A 19,453-nucleotide genomic window follows, 5' to 3' on the forward strand; every position below is an offset into this window, starting at 1 on the left:
AAAACCTGGTTTAAAAAAAAAGGAAAACATAGCTACTTCAGAGAGGAGAATTAGATAGCTGGGGAGTTGAGTGAGAAGATAAAATTTCAATGAATTTTCTTTTCACATCTTTTTAATTTTTCAACATATGTTTGTATCAAATATTCTAAAATAAGTTAAAATCCATGATGGGTTACGTTTTTCATGTAAACGTCCTATTTCAACTGTCAAGTATATTCTAATATTCAACTTAAACCACTGTCTTAAGGTTCAAATGATCCAAAATTTCCCAGTTTAAAAAACTGTCAGTAAGGTTAAAACCATTAAACAAAAATGCATATGCTTAAGCACCTATTTTAGATTCACAATTTTGTGTTTCATACACTATTTGTCAGTGTTTCATAAATGTGCTTTTTCCTTTTAAGGATATATCTTTTTCGAAGTTTGCTTTTAATAAGTTAAAGCTCAAAATCTTGGTCAAGAGACCAAGATTCCAGTTGGTTTTGCCTGTAATTATTCATGGCCTTGGTAAAGCCATTTAGCTGAAGGCTTTAGGTTTTTTTTTTTTTTTTGTCTTTAGGTAAGGATGCTGTATTAGTGTGTCTCAATTTTCACCCGTGCCTCTCTTGATAATTACAGTAAGTTCACATGTCCCTTTAATATTATTTGGAATTCAAAATAAATTTAATATCAAGAGAAAAAATAAAAACAAAATGATGCTGTTTTGTTTTAAAACTATCCCTGCAGCTCATTCTTCCATGCCCCACACACACTTGTGAAAACTGGACGAGGTTATTTCTAAGGTTTCTTCAAATTTAAAATACAAGTTCTAAGTATAAGACAAAAGAACGATCCCTTAAATGTACTTGTAATTTTGTAATTTAATTTGGAACATCTCACTGTTACCAAAAGGACCACCTAGTTTCAATACAGAAGGACGCAAAAATAAAATAATGAAAATGAAAATAAAAATTAAGCCCTTTAGGCATATGAAGACTAGTCTAGAAGAGCATCAAGCCATTTTTAAGAACCAAGTCAGCCAGGCACAGTGGCTCATGCCTATAATCCCAGCACCTTGAGAAGCCAAGGCGGGCATATCACTTGAGGTCAGCAGTTCCAGGCCTGCCAGGCCAACATGGTGAAACCCCTTCTCTACTAACAATACAAAAATTAGCCTGGGGTGGTGGCAGGCAGCTACTCGGGAGGCTGAGGCAGGAGAATCACTTGAACCGGGAGGCCGAGGCTGAAATGAGCTGAGATCATGCCACTGCACTCCGGCCTGGGCAACAGAGCAAGACTTGTCTCAAACAAATAAACAAATAAAAACCAAATCATCTTCCATTGGCATGTGATAAACACAGGATAAACCAACAGCTACATGGTTTAACAATGCTATTTAAAGTAGTGGTAGCAGTCAGGCATGGCAGCTCACGTCTATAATCCCAGCACTTTGGGAGGCTGAAGCAGGTGGATCACCTGAGGTCAGGAGTTCAAGACCAGCCTGGCCAACATGGTGAAACCACATCTCTACTGAAAATATAAAAAGTACCTGGGTGTGATGGTGCACACCTGTAGTCCCAGCTATTCGGGAGGCTGAGGCAGGAGAATTGCTTGAACCTGGAAGGTGGAAGTTGCAGTGAGCCAAGATCATGTCACTGCAAGCCAGCCTGGGTGACAGAGTGAGACTGTCTCAAATAAATAAATAAATAAATAAATAAAGTAGTACTAGCACTTGCTTCCTAAGTGTTCACCTTGTAAAACAATAATTGCCATCAGTGCCAAACAAGTCAACTTGCACTCACAGAAGCAATGAACAAAAATCTAATTTGAGTTAAGGAGAGGCCATGGGATACTTGGGAAGAAGCTGTAGGTTTTAAATGGGGATAAACTGATACATTATCAAAATGATCTGACTACAAACCCAAATGTACAACTTACTAGCTCTGGGACCATGAGCAAGTTTCTTAAATCCACCTGAACTTTGTTTCTGCTTCTGCAAAACAGACCACCATTACCTGTGCTATCTATGTCATGGTGGCATTACTAAGATCATACTAGCTGATGGATGTGAAAGTACTAGATAAATAGCTGTATAAAGCCTTATCCCAATAACATTCTGGAATTCAGTTGAGTATGCTTTTCAGCTCTTTCACTTATTCCTTTCCATTTTTACAGTACTTGTTATATCAGAATTCTGTTCCATCACCTAACCCTTGCCACTGTGATTGGCCTGCTGTCTGTCACTCTCTACCAAGAATTCTAGATTGTTGGTTCCCAGAAAGCTGGGCTCATTTCTTATTCAATTTGGTATTCCCCAAGAACCTAGCCTGGTACATAGCAGATATGCTTAACTGAACTCAAATTAATAAAAAGGGATACACTATATACTTCATAATATTTACATTATAATATTACAAATATTACAATATAATATTATAATGTTAGTCATTTAAATATGTTTCTTTAAAACCTGAGGGCAATTTTTAAAGCCTAGCAAGATAACTAAGTAAAGTTTAAAAGTGGAGACTTCAAATTTCATGCTCACTGATCACATAAATTTCAGTTAAATGCTACTATTGTATCATAAACCACAAATAAATCTCACCTCTTTATGATCTTCTACAACTGTTAAGATAGTATCAATGGTATGTAAAATTCCCATAGCCATTACTGTTTTGTCTTCAACTTCTTCATATTCATCACTTTGAAGAACTTTGCCAAATATCTCAGCCTATGAAAATAACATTAAAGTATTCCGTTAGTACTGTTATGTTCCCCCTTTATAAAAGTTAGCAAAATGGCAGTGTCACACATCTAAAGTCTACATTGCTCAAACTTTGAAGTCTGCACTTTGCTGACTGAATCATCTGTCTTCTTAAAATAACAGAATCTGTCATGTTTTAAGTACAGCTATTTACATTAGCTATTATACCCAGAGAGCTAATATTTAACTTCTGGTTGTCACTAAGCAAGTAAAATCACAATCAAGGACAAGTGAAATCAAGTAATACTAAAAAGAAAAATGCAACAGAAGATTGAGAAGTCAAGGAATCACTTAGAAAATGAAACAAAAAAAACAGACATGGAAAACAGGAGGAAAAGTTTTAAAAAGAATTAGAGACACAGTCCAGATGTAATTCTCCACATCAGGAAATACAGAACAGAAAAAAAATAGTAAGGAGAAATTTATCAAAAAAGTATAACAACAAATTGCCCCAAACTGAAGGAAATGAACTTCCTGATTCAAAGCCCAGAAATTAAAAATTTAGAAGGCACATCATAAAATTTCAGAATATTCTAGATGAAAGAAATTATCCTAAATATTATTAAAGTCTAATTAACTATAGAAATATCAGAATAATTTTTTATCAATATTTCAGTTACAGTCATGCATCGCTTAACATGGATATATTTTGAGAAATATGTCGTTAGGCAATTTCATCCTTGCATGAACATCATTGAGTGTACTTAGGCAAATCTAGATGGCATAGCCTACTGCTCCACAGCCACAAACCTGTACAGTTTGTTATTGTAGTGAATACTCAGGCAATCATGACACAATGGAATATTTGTATCTAAACATAGAAAAGGTACAGTAAAACTACGGTATTATAATCTTATGAGTGTACCATCGTATACGCAATCTGTCATTGACTGAAATGTTATGCAGCACATGACTGTACAAATAGAACTGAACTCCATATTTTGGAATTTATTTAGATTACTCAAGGTTTCTAAACCAAATTAACATAAAACTGCCCAGTCTTACCAAGTGTTGGGTCATATCAACAGCAATTGAGGCTACCTCTTGACTGTATTCACATATCATCTTCTGGATGACATTAGTAACATCATCATTTTCTGTCTCTCTAACAATGTGCAACAGTTCCTGCATAATAGGCCTCACATGTGGCTTCATATATTCCTTAGCTAATTCAATAAAACAAACAAAAGTAATAAAAATTACCATGCCCAGATGATAAAAGGAATTAATTTGGTCACAAGGTCAAGTGATCCAGGGTAATACCTAAATTAGGTTCTAGATACACACTTGCTCTGTGGTAAGTTACAAAGCTGTACCAAAATAATGTTCACCAATATATCAATTCCCCAAGAGTAATATAAGGATAAGAAGTTCTGCACAGGAGAGAACTGTCCTGTGCAGAAACTATCCCAAAATACTAATAGCCCCCACTGAGAAATTCTAATTATACATACACTTGGTCATCAGAATGACTTGGAAAACATGAATCAGTTCTCAGGACAAGTTATAAAAAAATCATGTACTTGAAGACTATTCAGAACACTGATGGGGCCCCTTCCCTGCCCCAGGCCATCTCTACCACCCTCCCTTGCCATGTATACAATATCCAATCCTCCCACTGAAACACTGTTGAATAGAGGCAAAGTAGGTTCATGTTCTTTGTAAAGCTGAACTTACTTTCAAAGGTTTATTTGAACTTTCATCAGAACACTCTGAACAAATGAGACTCTGTTATCACTCATGAGAAATACTACTTGCTACTTTCAAAACTAGGGGAATCAGAATCCTAGAGGTGAAAGGAATCATGAAGTCATCCAGTCCAACTCCCCAAACTTAACTATGTGGAAACCTGAGCCTTGACAGATCACGCACTTTGCCCAGGTTTCCATGGCAAGTTAGTAGCAAAATCAAAACTGGGCCCAGGTCTCTTTACACCCTGCCTATCCTAGGGCCCCACAATGATTAACATGTTTCCTAATCTAAAATTTTGAAAACTACAGTCAATAGCAACACCTAAAAAGGACAAGAATAAACTACAAAATTCTGAGAGGGCAAAACCTCAGAATTTCAAACCCTGAATCCTCAGACATGGAGATGCATCCTCATTAGGGAAGAAAGTAAATGAAATTATTTGAGAAAACGTCTGAAAGGTATTTTGGCTTTACCTTGTATCTGGTTAGAAATTAAGGACTGAAGAGCAAGGGCAGCTTCAACTTTGACAGGCATCTCTTTATCTTCAATCAGGCTCTTCTTCGCTAATTCAACTGCATTTCTTAGATTGAGCTCATTATGGAACTTCAAAGAACTAAATGCATGAAGTACCCAGCAAGACTGTATTATTAAAAAAGGTAAGTAGGGAGCTATTAGGATTATAGCATTCTGTAATAATGTCACAGATATAAGAACTTCTTAGTAACATATCAGCAATTCTATGAAGAAATGTTTGCTTTTGGGGTAATATAGTAGCCTTAGTTTCTAAATTCTACATCTCCCTTTTTACAAGTAAGGCATTTTCATTACTTCTAAATCACCCATATGCAATAATGTTTTCATGGGAAAGAGAAAAGAAGCCAAATATGTCTTTGAAAAAAATATATTTATGCTTTTAATAAATAATATAACTCATAATTAATTTGTTATATGTAAAAGCAACTCTAAACCAGTATCTGAAATTCATTTGTCACACTTAGGTAAAACATTATTCTCCCTTACACTAACTGGTTTAGCAAACTTCCTTTTTTTCACTCACATAGGTACCAAAAATTTTAAACCTGGTATCACATTTTAACTATTAGACCACAGAATCATTATTATATTTTACTCTCTGTGTAAATCAAACACAAACAACAGAAATTAATTTTAGTTACTAAAGACTTTTAGCAAGAGAATCACAATTCATACAACTTCTCAAAGGTAGGAGCCCAACTGTAAAAATGCTCATGGGCCCTCAGCGTCCCTACTCCACATTCGTCCAGATATTTCGCTAGTAACTATTATTTTATAAAATGCTTACTAGCGTACAAGGCATTGTTAATATATGTTGTTTTAAGCAAGACATTTTTTGTGCTGATATATTTATAAAGAGAAATACTAGGCTCTTGAGTAAAAGTCCTGTTTCTATTTCTCCATAAAATACATTGATTCTAAAAGAATATACACATAGAGCACAATTTCACATGCATTATTAATCTCTCCATTTTACTAAGGCAAATCTACCTAATATACTGAAAATCAAATTCGAGTTCTTAGCTAATCCAGAATTTCACGTCATTTTATACAAAAAATAAATCCATTTGTGAATTTAAATTGTATCACTGCTAGAAAATCACCTTTCTCATTGCATGTTTTACATATGCAGCAAGTGAGGCTAGGGTGACAAATGAAATAAAACCAGCAGGAAATAAAATCCATAAATCTTTTCCTTTTTTTTTTTTTTTTTTTTTTTTTGAGACAGGATCTCACTGTCGCCCAGGCCAGAGCACAGTGGCACAATCTCGGCTCACCATAACGTCCGCCTCCCGGGTTCAAGCAATTCTCCTGGCTCAGCCTCCCTAGTAGCTGGGATTACAGGTACCCGCCACGAAGCCCAGCTAATTTTGTGTATTTTTGTAGAGATGGGGTTTCACCATGTTGGCCAGACTGGTCTCAAACTCCCCATCTCAAGTGATCCGCCCACCTCAGCCTCCCAAAGTGCTGGGATTACAGGCATGAGCCACTGCGTCTGGCCCATAAATCTTTTTCTTTAATAGTCTGTCCGTCCTTTATTCAGCTGATGTGACCAAAGGCAGACATTCTAATTGTCTCTATTTCATCTCAGTATGTGGTAAAAGGTCAATTTATCCAAAAACATTTATTTGAATAATTATCTTATGAAGATTTAAGATACATAACAAAAATATGAGAAACTTATTTAACAGAAATATGAAACACTTACTCTAGCTCGAAGATATCCCAGGTTAGACAATAATAATGGAAATACATGATTTTGTAGAAACAACTCCATTTGGTCCTTGAATAAACTCTTCTATTAGGAAACAAATTTCAACTTATCAGTTTCTTTTTCATATGTAAGAATCACTTCCTAATCAAGTATGTTTACTACGACTTGCATTTAATATACTTCTACTTATAATTTTGTGAAATTATTTGACCTATATGTTGCATGTTTTAAAAAAAGACAAATACTACCTTAGATCAGTTTGATATTGATTTTGTAGAAATAAGATATTTTGTATCCCCTTCACATAGCAATGGTTTCATACTGAAAATGTTAAACAGTCAAATTTTCTTTTTAATTAAAGAAATAGGCGATAGAAAGGAGGGTATTTGTCAACTCAATTATCCAGAAGTAGTCACCAGCTTTAAATTAACCATAACTTTCATATTCTCTCATTTGTCTGTGCTTTACAATGTTATTAAGTAAATTAAATTTTGATTATCTTAACCTTCAGTAAAATCTCAGCTAGGGAACCAATCACATGCAGGGCTCCATCTTTCTTCCTAGGGTCAAAGTTCGGGTCTGTTAGGATTTGGTAACAGAATGCCATCATTTTTGGCAACACCTAAAGAAATAGAAGAATCCATTTTAGTCTACATGAACTTTCATTGTCTTACTATAGTATTAACTGTGATGCACAAACTTTTAAAAATAAAGCCATTTTATTATGTTCTATCGAGCAACCACAAGCTCAATAAGGAAAGTACAATTTATTAAGAAAACAAAATAACCATGATACCCTTTCCCCTCACCAGGACAGAAAAAAAAAAATTCTTAAGGTGACAAGTTATAATGAATAACAACATAATTTCTCAAACACCAGGGATATACTAGAGTATCAAATCAACACAGGCCACTTTTGTTTTGGATTTAAAAGAAAATGAAATACCTCTTTTCTTTTCTTTGCAGCAGTATATAAGAGAGTCTGGGCTGCTGTGGTGGGAGAAGCATAGTCTTCAAAAATATCTAAGATTTTAAAAGTTTAAAACTATGTTAGCAAAAATATAATTACTTATTCTAGATTTTAAACCTGACTGACTGCTATTCCAAACCAAAAATATAAAATCATCCACATACGACACTGGTTGACAGCACTAAAAAGCTAAGGATATACAGTGGCACCACAACATTGCTGTCTCCTGCACAAAACAATGTTCTTCAAACTCTACAGGTTGTCCTTTCAAACTATTATATTGAAGAAAACAATACATTTGCACATATGTTTCACTGAGAACAGAAAAAGTGCTTTATCTCTATCAAAAAACAACAAAAATATACTCAGTTCTTACTATGTGCCAGGCACTATTCTAGACCCTGGGATACAAAGATCAAACAAAAAGGTTCTCATGGAGCTTACGTTGTGAGACAAAGAAACAGAGTGTACATATATACACACATAATAAGTCAGGTTAAGAACAAATGTAAAATAGGGTAAAAAGACAGAGTGACAGAGTATAGGGTGCTAGTTTAAATAAGGTGTTACGGAAAGCCTCTCCAACTCTGTTAAAGTAATGTTTAAGCAGAAATTGAATGAAATGAGGGAGAAAGCAATCCATGGATAAAGCACTCCAAGCAGGGGAAACAGCAAGTATAAAAGCCTTGAGGTACTGCTAGGATCATGCCTGGCTCTGTTGATACGTAGGTTCACCGGGTCATCAATGGATATTTGTTGAATATATACCTATCTACAACTTAACATATCACTTAATACCATGAACATTTTCACAAATTTCAGAATAGGCAGTTTTACATAATAAACTGAAATCTTGAAAGGTATCTGATATGTCCTTGTTTAAATATAAAAGCTAAAATCAAATCTAAGTCTACCTCAAAATATAAAATACAAACATAATAAGAACATTTTTGGAGTACTGTCCTTACTCTGTGCCAGGCCATATGCTACAGTTTTAGAAGCATCTAGTATTCTATGCTAAGCAGTCAGTTCATGTGTATTATCCCATTTAATCCTCCCAGAACTATTATCATCACCCGTTTGACAGCTGAAATCACTGAATTTTAGAGAGGTTAAGTAACCTGTCCACAGTCACACAACAGGTAAGTGACCAAACCAGCATTTATACCCACGCTATCTTAACATCAAAGCCTGAGCTCTTGTTAGTTTTTACCAAATCAAAAAACATTATTGGGGGAAATGGGGAGATGTTGGTTAAAGAGTAGATAAAAAGAAACTAAAACATTATTATTAACCAGTCAATACATTTAGATAGGAATGCTTTGTTTCACATAAATAATTCCAAGTGACAAACATATAAAAAGAAAATAACAGTAATTGTTCTTCCCTATGGTTACCCAAAAGTAAAATACACATATCAAATAAAAGCCACTGCATTCCAGTCTACAGAAAGAAACAATTAAAGAAAACTCACTTCAGCTAGTCAGTCTTGAGTTACCCATATCCGCTTTTAAACAATAAAATGTAAATTCCCACTGTTAATCAACAGACATAGAGTTCTTATTTTCTAAAAACTGGGATATTAATACCTATCTTATCAGATATGAAGAATACATAAAATCATGGTAACTTTCTGAAAGGTAAACAAATACTCTGTACATCACAAAAACACATAGGTATTATAAAAGAAGTAAACACTAAAAGAATGCCTTGCAAGGCAGGAGGATCACTTGAGCCAGGAGTTTGAAACCAGCCTGGGAAATACAAGGAGACCCTGTCTCTGCAAAAAATAATTAGCCAGGTGTGGTGGCACCACACCTGTGGCCCCAACTACTTGGAGGCTGAAGTGGGAGGATCACTAGAGCCTGGGAGGTCAAGGCTGCAGCGAGCTCCGATTGTACCACTGCACTACAGCCTAATCAACAGAGCAAGACCCTGTCTCAAAAAAAAAAAGAGAGAGAGAAGAATGGTTGGCTAATCACTCAAAACTAACTAGAAAAACAAAGGCATAAGAATAGCGAAATAATAAGTTACACATATGAATAATGATTTTCAAAAGAAAAAGAACAAAGAAATCAAGTAGATGATAAATGTTTCTAATTCATTTGCTTTTCTTATACTTTGTCTCCAAGAGAAAACGGGGTCCTCACTTACTGAATCAAATAATATAAACACAAAGTTCTGCAAAACACAGCCCAAAACTGGCATCTGTACCAGTAGGTTTAGCTTATGTAGCTAGACACACCTGGCTCAACTAAGGGGAAAGCCCTGCTTTGTTACAGCACTTTCAGCATGCAGTGCTAGATTTAGCAATCATTTGTTTCAAAATTTATTGAAGGCATACTGGAGGCCAAGCACTAGTGGAGGAATGCAGAGGTGTAGAAGAGATAGAAAATGCAAAATAAAGCAAATAAATAAAATAAAATTCCTGTCCTCAGCTTCTAAGTTGTGGGAGATAGGTATGCAAATTAATATTTTGCTATGTTAAGTGCTTGAGTGTTCCATGAAGCAATTAATACAAACTGGGAATAAAAGGGAATAAATCAGGCCACCTACACAATTCAACAGTTCCCAGGAAGATCCAAGTTAAAAGGACACCCAAAGAACTGGGCCATACACAGTGGGGCCCCCATACGAAATTTATTTCCCTTGTGAAACACTTAGTCTCTCAGATAAGCAAGCAAACCAAATTGGGGTACCCCTAAAATATGCAGAAATCCAAAGTATTTCCCACATGAGTACAACCCAATCTATAAATGAGTCTCCCAAAAGGCACAAAAAGGGATAATCCCTGCAGATCAGCATCACAACAGCGTGAGTAACAGATGGCTCCATGGGAACTTCAGCACCCGTAAGAGAGATGAATGAGGTGGCTTTTCATCCCCCACATCCGACAATCTCAAGTTCTCTAGTTCAACAAAATAACATCAAACTCTCAAAGTTTCAGATTTTATCATGAAAGCAGAACGTGGGAGACTTAACAAAGTAATAAAATTTGCTTAAAAATATAAATTTAGTTATAATACTTTACATATCCAGGAACTGATGAGAAATAAAACCATCTCAATTACCAAATTTCATCCTTATATACTCATATGGATCTTCTTGCCACAGCTCTTCATCCTCATCTTTATAACACATCACAGAAAAAATCACATCTTCAGAGATATTCTAAAATGAGAAAAAAAAAAAAAAGTAACAAATGTGTATAGGCTATTTGAGTTTGAGGAATACTAATAACATATTTGTTGACAGCCTTTATGATGTTAGTTTTCCAAACTCTGTGTGTGTAAAATGTCAAGTCAAGGTTCTATTTACTATTATGGTTCTTATTTTGAAATTTTTTTTAACATTTCCATTTTGGTCCTAAATGTCCATGTATTAACAAAATTAAAGGGCCAGGCATGGTGGCTCATGTCTGTAATCCTACCTCTTTGGAAGCCCAAGGGCAGAAGGATCGCTTGAGGCCAGGAGTTCAAGAACAGCCTGGGTACTGTAGCGAGACCCCATCTCCAAAACTATATATGTAAAAATGTAGCCAAGCATGGTGGCGTGCATCTTGGAGGGTCTCTTGAGCCCAGGAGCTCCAGGCTGCAGTGAGCCATGATCATGCCACTGCAGTCCAGCCTGTGCAACAGAGTGAGACTCTAGCTCAAAAAAAAAAAAAAATTAAATTTTCTTTACTTCTATTTCAACAAAAAAACTAATTTCCTACTCTACAAATGTAGGTTTTAGTTAGAGAAAAGTCGCATTTATTAGCCTCTCTGTGCACTGCTACTAATGCTCTATTAAGCCCTTTTATGCTAACAATTTATATAAAAACAGGATCATCTCTTATCACTTAATCCAAATTAAACAATTCTAAGAGAAAAAATTCAGCCTAAGGATCAGCATTTTCTTATTCCTACTTTACAGCTACATAAAAATAAAGCCAAAGGTATGAAGTAGAGAAGAAATGCTATCACAACTCACCCTTACTTTACAGGAACACAGCAAATGAAATCAGTATCTTTATTAATTGCAAAGAAATTATCACTATTTGATCAAAGTGATTAGGCAAATAGTTATTAAGATGTCTACATAAAACAAAGAAAAGATAATCTGTTGGTAAGATGGGTAATAACACTAAAATTCTATCCTGGACAGCAAACAGCAAAGTGAAAGATTTTTCTTTTCACATATCATTTATAAAATGTAAGAATTTACAGTTTGGGAGAGGGTAGGTATTCAGTTCCTAACATTCTTGAATTATCCAATTATTTGTATAGAAATAAGTATTTATTTATTAGTGGCCTATAATTTTCCATTCTCATTTGTTCTTTAGCTAAATAACAATGCTGAATTCTACCTTTAGGCAAACAATTGATATAGAAACAATGATGCTATTGAAACTTAACAATCCAAGAAAAGAAATAAAAACCTTGCTCATACCTACAAAATAAAAACGGTCACATATCAGTCTTCAATTCCTGCAAAATAACACTACCTTAGTAGAGCCCTGGTAAGTTTTCAAAATGCTTTCACACAAAATACCTCATTTGATCCTAGCAACTTTTAGATAAGGACAGAAAAACACTATCTGCCTTAACAGAGGAGAAAATGAGGCTTAATGAGATTAAGCAAGATCAAGTGAATCCAGGTCTCCCAACTCATAAAACTTGAAGGCTTCGCTTTTCTCAAATGCTTAAATTTCTAAGCCCATTATATCTGACATAGGACTTCACTCATTAGAAATTATTAATGGTAAAATGCATATATAAAATGTAAAATATAGGAGTAGTAATACTAACTTTGTCTAGAAAACCTAATTTAACCAGAGAATAATTTTGGAGAGCTGCTCTCTGACACTAACCTGTATGTGTGGCTTCATCTGCTTCCAGGTTATAGAATGAACCACCCCTTGGTTGAGATAGTTGAATGCTTGCTGGAGAACACGGGGAGCTACATATTCTTTCTGTCTATATTGATCTAAAATTTTTAGTAGCACCTACAAGAATATAGAAAATATAGAAGAACATAAACAATTTTAAGGTTAAAAGGGGAGGTGGCATTTTGGCATGGCCTAAAATTCAAAATTCATAGAGAGAAAATTAACAGATTTGGGAGAAAAATCAATGTTTTGTAAGAAAGCTCAGATAAACAGTTTTAATTATTAGACAGGTCTATGTTATATTGAACTAAACAGTGTCTCATTGTAAGTTCCAGGCAAAGTCTAAATTTCTATTGCACTGCTAGCTCTTCAAAATAAGTTAAAACTCCTGTTTAAAAAATTACAATAACAGATCTGACTAAATAAACATTAAAAACTTCCATATAACAAGACACAGCACAAAGATGTTTCATTATCTGATAACGACTCCTTCAAATTGGAAGAGAAAAGTTGTTCAAAAAATAGTTTTGGCACAACTGATTAGCCCTCTGAAAAAATTTAAATTAACTCCCTAAACTTCATACCGAAATAAACCTCAGATGGGGAAATATTTTAACAATGACAAAAAACAATAGCACAGGATTCCTTAAAGAAAATGTGGGAGAATTTTCTTTTATAATCTCAGATCACAGAAGGTCTTTGTAAACACAACACAACTGAGAAGTTATTTTTTAAAAACTGATTTAAAAAATTATTTAGAAGGAAAGAACCACACCAAAGCAGCTCTGACTGGCTCAAGGACCTTTAGTCAACTTTCTTCACTACAGAAAGTTGCCTTCCAACTCCTGGTCTCCAGAGCTCTTCACCATATCAAGCTTATAAGTGAGCTGCTGAATAAATAAAAAGCATTCTTTCAAAATAGGTACAGAATTTATAAATTCAGAATATGGATTTTATTCAAGTTTCCTAAAACTCAGGTTTACCAAATTTGTCAGAAGTCCTATCATCATGTAGAAACCCCTTCTGTGATGCAAGCTAGAAATGGATGATACTGAACATGATTCTTTCCAATACAGATGTGGCTCATACAAAGTAGGGGTGATGGGAGATGGGAAATGGGAGATTATCTCCCCACACAACAGTGGGGGAGAGAAGAGTCCCTGATAAGAAAACTATTTTTAAGTATCAGGAATATAGACCTTAAATAACCATGGTACCAAGAGTTTATAACACGGATATAATGGCATTTTTATATGTGTGTATACATGTATACACACACATACATGTTTATGACACTGAAAAAAAAATCGACTCACCACTCTTCAAGTGGAAATTAACTTTAAGATACTTTAAGGAGTTTAACAGTAGTGGACAGCAGTGGAAGGGGCAGAAGACAGCTGACCAGTTTCCTGATTGTGCTGGTTTTATTCACTAATTTTCCCTATAGATTGTCTCACCAGCCAACAAAATAACTTGTGAGAAATTCAACTATATAACTACAGCCTTCCTGAATTGTTGCACTGTACTTTTTAGAAAGCATTCTACTAGGCAAAATGATAATCCATAAAAGGGAGTACTCCATCTCAAGACAACAGGTTCTAAGTACTTAACACTATAATGCTGACAATAAAGAGCTATTTTTAAAAAAAAAAGCCTCTAGAGCTGGGCATGGTGATTCACGCATGTAATACCAGCACTTTGGGAATCCAAGTTGGGTGGATCACTTGAAATCAGGAGTTCAACATCAGCCTGGCCAACATGGTAAAACTCCACCTCTACCCAAAAATATAAAAAATTAGCCAGGTGTGGTGGTGTGTGCCTTTAATCCCAGCTACTTGGGAGGCTGAGGCAGGAGAATCGCTTGAACCCAGGAGGCAGAAGTTGCACTGAGCTGAGATTGTGCCACTGCACTCCAGCCTGGGTGACAGAGCGAGACTCCATCTCAAAAAAAAAAAAAATCTAGAAACACCCTCTATGTCATTAAAGCTTTTTCCTATGTCTAATTAGTCTTTGCTTCCTCAATATGGTCCTGACACAGCCAGTGGTCAATAATTAATAAATTTTATTGAAACATAAACAAAAATGATTTAAATGGTAACACTGATCAACCAGTCTTCCTCCACCACTTGTCGTTTGTAGCTTTTAAAATTTTTAAACATTGTATCAACTTGGATTGTTTCAGGAACTAATTTTCACTATACAGGATGGTTCCCAAACTTCCATAGAAATGTTTAAGTTTTCAGCTAAGAGTCTTGACATCCAATAAGCTCAACTACTCTTCCTATACCAATTCATATTATATGTCTTCTAAAATAAAAACTTAGAACAAAGAGGTGAAGAAATAAAGATAAAAAAACTCCAAAGAGGTCAGAGAATTAATAGAAGAGCCCAATCTAATACTGGTGACTGCTACACCGCTATCAACTTAAAAGGTTTGAGTCCAGAATCTAGGATTCAGTTCTGGTGGTGGCTGTCTTGGGACATTTGGTTCTAAAACTAATTGCACTGGAAACTCGGTTTTAAAACTAATTGCACTATAATAGATTCCCAGAACCATCCTTTCATCCTCTATAAATATGTAATGAATCAGTATGTTTGTAACCTACTTCCGATAGAAATGACTTTACTTTCAGTAGTAACCATTCTTCTATTTTAAAAGCATAAGTTTATTACCTGCTGAATGCCCACCGCATAGGTTTTCAAAAAGAATTCAGAAAATTCGAAGTATTCTTTTGTGACATTTCCTGGGCTTCCATATCTTAAAATACAAAGAGACAATGTACAAATACCGTGAATTTTACAAACAGCATGCTTGCTAGTTTAAATATAGGCCCTTATTCAAAGATGGATTCTACTGGGACAGAAAACTAACACTGCCTTTTTTTCCCACAAGCCACAAAATGAAATCAAGATAACCTGTACTTAGACTATGGGCCATACTGTAAAGTTTTAGACAGAAGCTTTCACTTGCTAAACCAAGAGCTCCTAAAGGGTGAATATTCGAAATTAAAATGTTACAACTGACATACATTTTTTCAATAAATGCTTTTAAAATTAAATTTGACATTATTACGGAGTGACCATGCAGCTTCTTGCATAATTCTTAGATATTACCAATGGGCTGAACAATGTTATTTTTCCAAGTTTTTCACAGACGAATAGAAAAGATCCAGAAAACACCACCCACTTCATTATGATCTCAAAGCCAATGATTCAAATTAAGCTGCTTTAAACAGAGTGACTCTTGGTTCTCGGTGGCTCTAAAGACAAATAATCATATCTGATACTGAGATACTGGCTATATGATCATCAATGTAATAAACAGATAATTACCGCTCAAAGAGCCGAGCTACGATATGCAGTGCCCACTTCTTACACTTCCACCATACCAGTTCTGGTCTATCATCCTCATCAATGTGCAGAGTCTCCTAACAGGACAAAATTACCCAGATTAAAGTTCTGCATAATAAAAGGATTTATGTGAATAAAAAAGGCAGGATAAATCTTGATATAGGTTAAGTCATATTAAACATGAAGTTAGATTGCTATATAAATGAAAATTCTTACATTATAGATTGCTAGGTAGGAATTAAATAAGCAAAGTAAATTTCAACTAACCAATGCCACTGTTCACATTTACCTCCTATCTTCGAAAGGCCTAAATAAGCAGAGGACAAAATACAAAACACCATGGTTCCTTCAGGAAACTCTGAGATGATGAAGAGGTTCTACATTTTTATCTGGGTAATAACACAAGTGTATGTCAAAATTCACTGAACTAGTCATTAAGTTCTGTGCATTTATGTATGTAAGTTAAACATCAAAATACTTTGTCTCACAATATGGACAACAGAAACAATACTGCACATTTTAAGACAAACTAAAATTTTAATAGATACAAGAACTAATGTGATAAATTAAAAATAGTAGTATTGCAGATCAAAATGAAACACCATCTTTTCCCTATCAAATGGACAAACATAGAATTAAGTGTGTACCCATAACAGGCATTCTCAATCACCGCTTATTAAAGTATAACTGAGGGCACACTTTCTTGAAGAGCACTCTGCAAGATTAGTGAAAAGCCTTACATGCTTCTAGTTTACCCAAAGAAAATAATCATATATGTGCACAAAAATTTAAGTACATTCTTAAAACACTAAAAAATTAATGCCTAAACATCCAGCAAGTAAAACATTCAACAAAAATGACAGTATAGGCTGGGCGCGGTGGCTCAAGCCTGTAATCCCAGCACTTTGGGAGGCCAAGGCAGGCAGATTATGAGGTCAGGAGATCGAGACCATCCTGGCCAACACGATGAAACCCCATCTCCACTAAAAAAAAAACACAAAAACAAAAATTAGCTGGGCGTGGTGGCGGGCACCTGTAGTCCCAGCTACTCGGGAGGCTGAGGCAGGAGGATGGCATGAACCCGGGAGGCGGAGCTTGCTGTGAGCCGAGATTGCCCCAGTGCACTCCAGCCTGGGCAAGACCCTGTCTCAAAAAAGAAAAGTATAAAAGCATTGATAAATCATAAAAATATTTATAAGTTTTCAGTGAAAACTGAATTTCAAAATAGTATCAATAAATACTTTTTTTTTTTCCTTTTTGAGATAGGGTCTTGCTCTGTTCCCAAAGCACAGTTTACTGCAGCCTCAAACTACCAGTGATCCTCCCACCTCAACTTCCCAAGTAGCTAGGACTACAGGCACATGCTACCACACCTAGTTTTTTTTTTTTTTTTTTTTTCATTTTGTAGAGTCGAGGTTCCACTATGTTGCACAGACTGGTCTTGAACTCCTGGCCTCAAGTGATCCTCCCAGCTTGGCCTCCCAAAGTGCTAGGATTACATGTGTGAGACACCATGCCCAGCCAATATATACTACTTTTATAAATTAAATATGTTGTGTATAGATGCAGAGGGAAAAAAAAAGACTAGAGGAATCAAGTTTTAAAAACGGTTTTCATTTTGGTAGGATTTAAATTGCTTATCTAAGCTTTCTAAAAATGGTATTATGAATTATTTTAAGAATTTATTTTATTATAGTAGTAAATTTTTTCAAAGAGCAGGCAGGGATAATGAATCAGTCTACCACAAATATTCCAAACCCGTCACCCCTATTTTTCTTGGGAAAAGCTTTTTCTTACAGGAGGAACGGTCCTGTCGATAATAGTTCGGAAGATCTCCATCCACGTTGTCATGGTTTGGTTATTCACTAGCTGAAGAGGCAATGCATACTGGAAAACAGAAGAACAACAACATGAACAATAATTCCTCCCATCCAAAAAGAACAGCAATTTTATGTATATCGTAAGGCTAAAATATATGAAAGGGCTAACATTTGAGAATGAAAACAGCAATCTTATATGGTTCAACCTAACTTAAAATAGATTCATATGTATATATAGAACTTAAATTTTTAAATTTAGAAGACTACCTGCCATGAGTTGTTTCTTGGGTCTACTTTTAAAAGGAAAAAAATAATGAATACACCGAGGTCTCATTTATTCAGCATGAGACTCTAGGTGAGTGATTTTTATGACTTACCCCTTTGAGGGTCAAACTTTCCATTTTAACTACCTTGATGAAAATCTTTATCTCATTATATGAAACTTTTTTAAATTACTTTCCTCTACACTGTAGCATAATAATTACAGTCCACTTTGTACTACACAGATATGTGGCTCACTTCCGCTGTACCCCGAGGTGCAGAAGAAGAGGGATATTGTCTCCACATCCATTCAGTACAAAACATACTACAGACAATAAAATATACAATCTTTGCCCCCACAAAGCTTACACTCAAACTGGAAAAAAATATATATAGTCATGCACCACATAACAATATTTTGGTCAATGACAGGCTGCATATACAACAATGGTCCCATAAGATTAGAACACAGCTGAAAGATTTCTATCACCTAGTGACATAGTAACCATCTTAAAGTCATAGCACAATGCATTACTCAAATATCTGTGGTGATGCTGGTGTAAACAAACCAACTGCTTTGCCAAATGTATGAAGTATAGCAATTTTATACAGTACCTAACTGGTAATGACAACTATGCTACTAGTTTATATATTTACTATACAATACTTTTTATCATTAGTTTAGAGTGTACTCCTTCTACTTTTATTCTTTTTAAGTTCTCTAAAACAGCCTCCAGTAGGTCCTTCAGGAGGTATTCCAGAAGGCATTATTATCATAGATGACAGCTCCATATTGCCCCTGAAATGAAGACACTCCAGTGGGACGAATATAGAAGTGGAACACAGTGATACTGACGATCCCGACCCTGCACAGGCCTAGGCTAACATGTGCGTGTCTTAGTTTTTAATGAAAAACTTTGGGGAAAAAAAAAATTCTAAAATATAAAACCTTTTAAAATATGGATATAAAGAAAATATTTTTGTACAGTTGTACAACATGTTAATATTTTAAACTGTTAGTACAACAGTGTCAAAAAGTTGAAAATTTTAAAGTTTCACTGGGAGTGGTGGCTCATGCCTGTAATCCCAGCACTTTGGGAGGCCGAGGCAGGCGGAACACGAGGTCAGGAGTTTGAGACCAGCCTGGCCAATATAGTCAAACCCCATCTCTACTAAAAATACAAAAAATTAGCCAGGTGTGGTGGCAAGCGCCTGTAATCCCACCTACTGAGGAGGCTGAGGCAGGAGAATTGCTTGAACCCAGGAGGCAGAGGTGGCAGTGAGCCAAGATTATGCCATTGTACTCCAGCCCAGATGACAGTGTGAGACTGTCTCAAAAAAAAAAAAAAAAAAAAACTAAAGTTTATGAAGTAAAAAAGTTACAGTAAGCTAGGGTTAACTTATTATTGCAGATAAATTTTATAAATTTAGTGTTGCCTAAATGTTCAACATTTGTAAGCACAGACTAACATCCTAGGCCTTCACATTCACTCACCAC

At 35.3% G+C, this 19,453-nt stretch overlaps 1 protein-coding gene across 1 annotated transcript in view; it reads right to left on the reverse strand.

The window, feature by feature from the left end:
* IPO8 (importin 8) overlaps nt 1-19,453 on the reverse strand; it is a 68,667-nt gene that overhangs the window by 30,150 nt on the left and 19,064 nt on the right. The window contains exons 6-16 of the mRNA XM_017851473.1: nt 17,672-17,761; nt 15,857-15,951; nt 15,197-15,281; nt 12,506-12,640; nt 10,725-10,824; nt 7,630-7,706; nt 7,189-7,305; nt 6,678-6,767; nt 4,909-5,074; nt 3,749-3,909; nt 2,585-2,710 (exon numbers count right to left, since the gene is read on the reverse strand). Of these exons, the coding sequence (XP_017706962.1) occupies nt 2,585-2,710; nt 3,749-3,909; nt 4,909-5,074; nt 6,678-6,767; nt 7,189-7,305; nt 7,630-7,706; nt 10,725-10,824; nt 12,506-12,640; nt 15,197-15,281; nt 15,857-15,951; nt 17,672-17,761 (1,242 nt within the window). The remainder of the gene's footprint in view (nt 1-2,584; nt 2,711-3,748; nt 3,910-4,908; nt 5,075-6,677; nt 6,768-7,188; nt 7,306-7,629; nt 7,707-10,724; nt 10,825-12,505; nt 12,641-15,196; nt 15,282-15,856; nt 15,952-17,671; nt 17,762-19,453) is intronic.

Source organism: Rhinopithecus bieti, unplaced genomic scaffold, assembly GCF_001698545.2.
Source record: "Rhinopithecus bieti isolate Rb0 unplaced genomic scaffold, ASM169854v2 scaffold_34397, whole genome shotgun sequence".
In the NCBI taxonomy this organism is placed as follows: Eukaryota; Metazoa; Chordata; class Mammalia; order Primates; family Cercopithecidae; genus Rhinopithecus; species Rhinopithecus bieti.